The sequence below is a fragment of the Urocitellus parryii genome, chromosome 1 (assembly GCF_045843805.1).
Source record: "Urocitellus parryii isolate mUroPar1 chromosome 1, mUroPar1.hap1, whole genome shotgun sequence".
In the NCBI taxonomy this organism is placed as follows: domain Eukaryota; kingdom Metazoa; phylum Chordata; class Mammalia; order Rodentia; family Sciuridae; genus Urocitellus; species Urocitellus parryii.
The window spans coordinates 9,424,639-9,430,638 of record NC_135531.1 but is presented as its reverse complement, the minus strand read 5'-3'; the positions used below and the strand labels follow the sequence as shown (position 1 = coordinate 9,430,638).

The 6,000-nt window shown below is 48.2% G+C and overlaps 1 protein-coding gene across 1 annotated transcript in view; it reads left to right on the top strand.

The window, feature by feature from the left end:
• Positions 1–221: 221 nt before the first annotated feature.
• The window catches only part of Dap (death associated protein), a 58,303-nt gene continuing 52,524 nt past the window's right edge, over positions 222–6,000 (top strand). The window contains exon 1 of the mRNA XM_077800018.1: positions 222–418. Within this exon, the coding sequence (XP_077656144.1) occupies positions 364–418 (55 nt within the window). The 5' untranslated portion in view covers positions 222–363. The remainder of the gene's footprint in view (positions 419–6,000) is intronic.

Here is a 6,000-nt window from a genome sequence, read left to right as displayed (position 1 = left end):
TCGGCCAGTCCTCAGGGAGCCCCGACCCCTACTTCCCCTAAAACCGAACGCCACGCCCTCCCTCCCGTTCGCTCCTCCCCACGATCCCCAACGTGGCACGGCCCGCTGCGCATGCCCTGTACGCGCGCGCAGGAGGCCGCCGGGGCGGGGCGGGGCGGCCGCAGTGACGTCGGCGCGCCCGGTGCCGGAGGGCGGAGCGTGCCACGTCGACGCTCCTCGGCCACGCCCCCCGCCGGTGGCGGCGCGCCCCCCTGGCTGCCTCGCCCCCTGCGCGTACTCTCGCTCTCGCACGCGCACTCCCTTCAGGTCCGCCAGCCGCGCCGCCGCCGCCGCCGCCCAGCCCCGCGGAACTCCGGTGGCACCATGTCTTCGCCTCCCGAAGGGAAACTAGAGACTAAAGCTGGACACCCGCCCGCCGGTACTGACTCGTTTCCGCTTACTCTCGGGGGCGCCGGGCGGGGGAGGCCCCCGAGGGACCGCGCGCCCCGATGCCCGAGCGCGGGGCGCAGGGGAGTGCGGGCGCCCGGGCGCGCGGTCCGCCGGCCTGTGCGGGATGCCACCGCTGCCCCACCCGCTGCGGTTGGCAGACCCGGGCCCGCGCCCGCCGAGACCGCTGTCATGACGAGGGCGACTCGTAGCCTACCTGTGGCCGTTGCTTGCTAATGACAACGGCCTAAGCCCAGTTGCACAACTTTACAAGAGTTTGAGCTGTTATTGTTTACTCAGAATGTACAGGGTTTTTTTTTTTTTTTCTTTTTCTTTTTAAAAGAGTAACAGGAGTCTGTGTTTTTAATATCGGGATGATTAATTGTAGCCCGACAGCATTGGGTACTGATAAAAGAACCAAAGGGGCGGAAATCACTTTCATCATTAATCACTCAATATGACTTCTCTTACCCCACTTTCTTTCACGTCCAGCTTTTTTTCAAAGGTGCTTTAAAAAAAAGAAAGAAAATGCTAAACTTCTGAGCCAAACAAGCTAAACCCAGGAAAGAGCCATCTTTCTTAGAATATAGGAATTTAAGCAGCCTTTGGATTCACTGGGGCCTTCTCTCTCTGCTCACAGTTCTGTTTGCTCTGATGTTGTCCAGACTCGTCGATTTCCATTTCTGCTGCCCTTTCAAGGGACAGTGGATCCATATGGATAGACACTTGGTGAGCAGATCAAAGTACTTAGGTGACAGAAGACGGTTTGGGGTTCTTTTAGGGTCTTAATTGCAAACGCCAGGATTAGAACTCAGTCTTTTGCTGACAAATCCTCAGAGGACTGAGGCTTCTTTTTGTGGCACATCTATGCCATCTAATAGTGAAGAATTCATAATCTGTCTCCCACTGTAGGACACAAATTCTCTGCCTCATTACAGGGAATAGGAACAATCCTTTAAATATGTTACACTGCAGAGGAAGAATATACTTCACTAGTGACAGCCTCCCAACAGCAACAACTTGCACTAGAGTGAAAAAAATGGCTGACTGCTCCAAGAGGACTTATCAGGACCTGTGTTAGAAAAGTGTCCCACTGTAATGGAAATAGCTTTGGGAGCTTTTGCTCATAACAATAAGAACAAAGAGCCCCCCAAGGCCTGGAGGTGTTGCTAAGTGATAGAGTACCTGGTGCCCTGAGTGCTATCGGTAGCACAGAAAAAAACAAAATACAAAACACAAGCAAAACCACTCTAGAAGGGATTTCCTTTAAGGATATCTCTGATCTTTAATTCCTACAGCAAGGTGTCCCTGCCCAGCTGCCTATAGCTCTGTGCTTCTGTGTTGGGAGGAACACCTTTATTTACACCCCAGAACCTTGCAGCAGCAGTCTTCCTGAGACTGTCCACTCCCCCAGGGTAGTGAATTCATTCAAGTATATTTTCTGGAATGATACCAAATCAAAGTAGCAGTAATTAAATTGCATATCCATATGGAGATTTTTAAGATCAGAATTATCAACTGTACATGTTAACTCTCTGGGAGAAATTTTCATGCAGAATTCTAATTTTGCTTGAATTGTAAACTACAAGGCTTTTGAATCAAAAAAATTAATGATTTATTTATGCCTAACAAGAGAAGAGGCAATTTATTGGCACCTATGTATCAGTGAACTTGGGTTCCAAGTTTGGAGACAGGCCACTCCATTTCTGTGGGACTCAGATTTCCTCATCTGTGAAATCCCAGGATGGCATGAAGATCTGCCTCTGGATAAGTCCCAGCACACCACCTTTGCTGCTGTGACTCTTCCAAGCTCTCAGCTGCCCTCCTCAGGATCAAAGCCCCCAGGTCACTTAACCACAGTAAACTCCAGGGATTTCAGGGCACACCTCTTAACTCTGGGGCCCAAGTCCAGCAGGAGTGCTTTGGGTAGCTGTCACTGTCACACAGCATTTTCAAGACCAATAAGACTTGGCCAGAGTTGAAGGAAAGGCCCTGGGCTCTGAGCCCAGAGGCCTAGGTAGACAGGTACTTGGAAGGTACAGTACTTGGAAATTGCAGTATTGGCTCTGCAGTGCTCCTGGGAGGCATGCTTTCCCCAGTTTACAGAGGACCTGTGTGCAAGCCTCTTTTCCCAGGAAGCTCCCAATCTTCTTCAGTCTGGTGTTGCCAGAGAGTAAGCCATTCTGCCAGCCACTATAATAATCATCAAAGATAGCCAAGAGCATAATTCATAAATTAAAATAATTGCCTTAAAAACTTTGGGAACACTTTTATTAAGTGCTTAAATCGGATAACAGACTTGTGCTTAAATCCTTAATCAGAAATAATAAAATTCTCTTACAGTGACTGTCTTGCTGTTCTTTTGTGTTTTCTCTTTATTGCTCTCTGGATCAGGTCCCCTCTTCCCTCTCCTCACAGTAGTCCTATTTTCTTTATTGCACTTACCTCCCCCTGTCTGCCTCTCTTCTGGCTTCCAGGGCTGGGTCTGTTTGATATATTTAAATCCCAGGGGTCTCACTGTGCCTGGCATGAGATACTCCACAAACAGCTTTCTCCTGGGAGTTACTTCAGGCCCTTTCTCACCTTCTATTCCCCAAAGCATGGTAAGCCTCCAACTTCCCTGTGTGAGACCTCTCCATTGTGTCCTAATGGTGCAAGTGGTCCCCTTCCCTCATTTAGGTTGAGAAATGCAGGAAATGGCGACTGTAATTTGCTGAGTGTAATACTGTGCCAGCACAGTTCTAAGCACTTGGCACTGTCATTAAATTAGTAGTCACCTTAACATTGGGACCCTGAGGACAGTGCCATTTAAAAAACTGTCTAAACTATTTGGAGTATGTCTTGCTGACTCCTCTGAGCCAGTGACCAGGGGACCAGCCTGAAGGGCCTTTGCTGCTTACAGCCAGACAGGAGACCCTGTCACTTGCCAGGTGCTGCCTCTGAAGGTGTGATATTATTGGGGCAGTTTGTAAAGGGTTAGGGTTAGTGTGAAAGGAAGCTTCTGTATAGATACAAAGTATCATCACTTGAGAGTGATGGATGACCTACACCACATTCGGTGCCAACTCTTTGCAGAAGAAATCCATTTAGTGACTGGAGACTCCACCACTGTTCTCCACTACAAAAATATTTGCAGAGAAATGGGGTGAAGAATGCTTATTTTATGAGAAGTTTTGCAAAACTGGATTAGCAAAGTTAAAAGTAGTGAGATTCCTTGCTATTTCCCCCAACAGCAGCAATAGCCTTCCACAGCAGAAAGGAGGACCTGATTACAAGCCATACTGTTACTCATCTCTGCCAGTCTCTGTGGGTTTTGGCAGTGATGTTGCTGGCCACATTCCCCTGTCCCCATTTTTCAGAGGAGTCAAAACCATGTGTCAGTGAGGTCTCTCATAAGTCTGATATGATAGCATTGAATGTTACTAATGTTATATAGTTTTCTTCAAAAAGTAGGTGGCACCACCCCCCATAGAACTAAGCCAAGTGAAAATATGAACGTGAACCAGTCGGTCAGTCATGAGTTAAGGGAGAATTTATAAGGTTGTGGGTAACATTTCTCCCTGAATTATCTTCCTGTAGGAGGGTTTTCAAGTTATCCAGGCTATTCTACTGCTAGAAATGGGAAGCTCCGTTGTCTTTTATTGTATTAAGCATATAGTCACAGACTGCCCAACAGTGTCCTCATGTTCTCAGCTAGATGCAGGTCAGAGGTGTGCTTTTGGTTCCAGCATGCCAAGGGGAAAATATCCTTCAGTTATTGTGTGGTTGTTTTGTTGTTGTTTTGTTTTTGTTTTGTTTTTAAGAAGCTTCTGGTCAGGCTGGACCACAGCCTTTGTAGATTTTACTGTTGTTCCCTAGCCACCTTTGGTTATTTTCCCCTTCTAACATCTTCTATGTGTGTCCTTTTCATTTCAGCCAATGCTCTGTGCGTTCTGACTTGGTTTTATGAATAGTTTCCCCTTCTCAACCTCAGAAGTCTTTGTATTTATATAAAGGATATTCACTTTTGTAAAAAGTACAGTAAGTGAGCTGAACAAATTAAGGTTTATTTGTTTCCTAGGCGACCCTCTACAAGAAACAGTACAGAGGCCCAGACCCCTCTTGCTGCAGGATACTGCTGTTTCAAGGCAAAGCCACTACAGAGTGGGTAGTGTGGGTCAGCATGCTTGGGGCCTGCAAGCGGCATGCTTCACTGTGTTAGTTTTTATGACTACTATAGCAAAACACAATAACCTTGGTAGTTTAAAACCACTGTGGGTCCAGAGGCACCCACTCGCCTTGTGGCCCCTGCTCCATCTGCAGAGGCCACAGTGGCTGCTTACATCCTTCTTCTATCACAGCCCCCAACCCTGACTCTTTCTCTACTCTTGCATGTTTGAAGACCCTTGTGATCACATGGGCCATGTGGATAATGCAGAAAATCTCCTCATGTTCAGATCAGCTGATCAGCCTCTTACTCCCAGCCTTGATTCCCCCTTGCCACATAGCACATCTAAGGTCCTGGGATGAGCAACACTATGCTGCCCACCAGTCACTTTTCCCATTCCTTTGTCTAGGACCCAGTTAAATGGCCCCAAACCAACTGCAAGGGACGCTGGGAGTAGGATAGGCAAACACCTGACAGTCCCTGCCTCAGCCAACAATCCTCACTGCCGGGCTTCTCCTGAGCATCTCCAGGCAATGGATCCTACTTTCCCCTGGTATTTTTAGAACTAATTTCTTTTCCTAAATTTAAGGTTCCCTACACTGCTGACCCCCACACTTCTCAGCTTGAAGGGGACATGGTTATCTGCCCACCAGGGTCCTCTTCCAGTTCCCCACCCAGTTTGTCCTTGAAGTCAAAGCTGTGTCCTAAATAGAGTACACAGCTATGGAAGACACACCCAGCCCTTCTAGATGAGTCAAAGCCCTCAGGGCCTGTGGGCCACACCAAGTCTCTGGAAAGTGAAAGGAGTGGCCCTCTGTGGCCTGAGTGCCTTAGCAACTTCACAGTGGATTCTCAGTGCTCAGACGTACTTCCCTTCCTTCCATCTGGGGTGCAAGTTCAGCAGCGTATTGGGGGCTCAAGTTTTAGCACTTCCACCTGTGTGTATGTACATACCAGAAAGCCCCTGTCTGTCCCACAGTCTGGGGTCCCCCATAGCTGGTGTGCTCTCAGTCCAGATATCAGAACCCAGTGCCCCACAGCTTCTCTCTGCCTCTGGCCTCTTATCCTTTCCACTTTGTCTTGACAGGGCTCTGCCCTGGGGTGATGAGCTTTCATCCAAGGGGGTTCTTTTTCTTGCCAAGTGGTTCTCTCCTAGTAGAGCCATTTCTCTTGACTAAAATAGATGGCATCCCTTGCCCTGTGCCTCTCAGGAGGCTCCCCTCCAATCTCACATTGGAGGGGAGAGGAGGTCCGATTTCACGTGCTTATCTGCCGTCACAATGCCCTAGCCATCAGGGTTAATCCTAACCTACAGCACTCTGCTTGTTTTCTGTTTTGTTTTCTTTTGTTCTTCCTACCAGAATAATCCTCGGAATCTTCATTTCTTGTAATGGATTAGCATCCCTTTGAATAACATTTCAATAGCC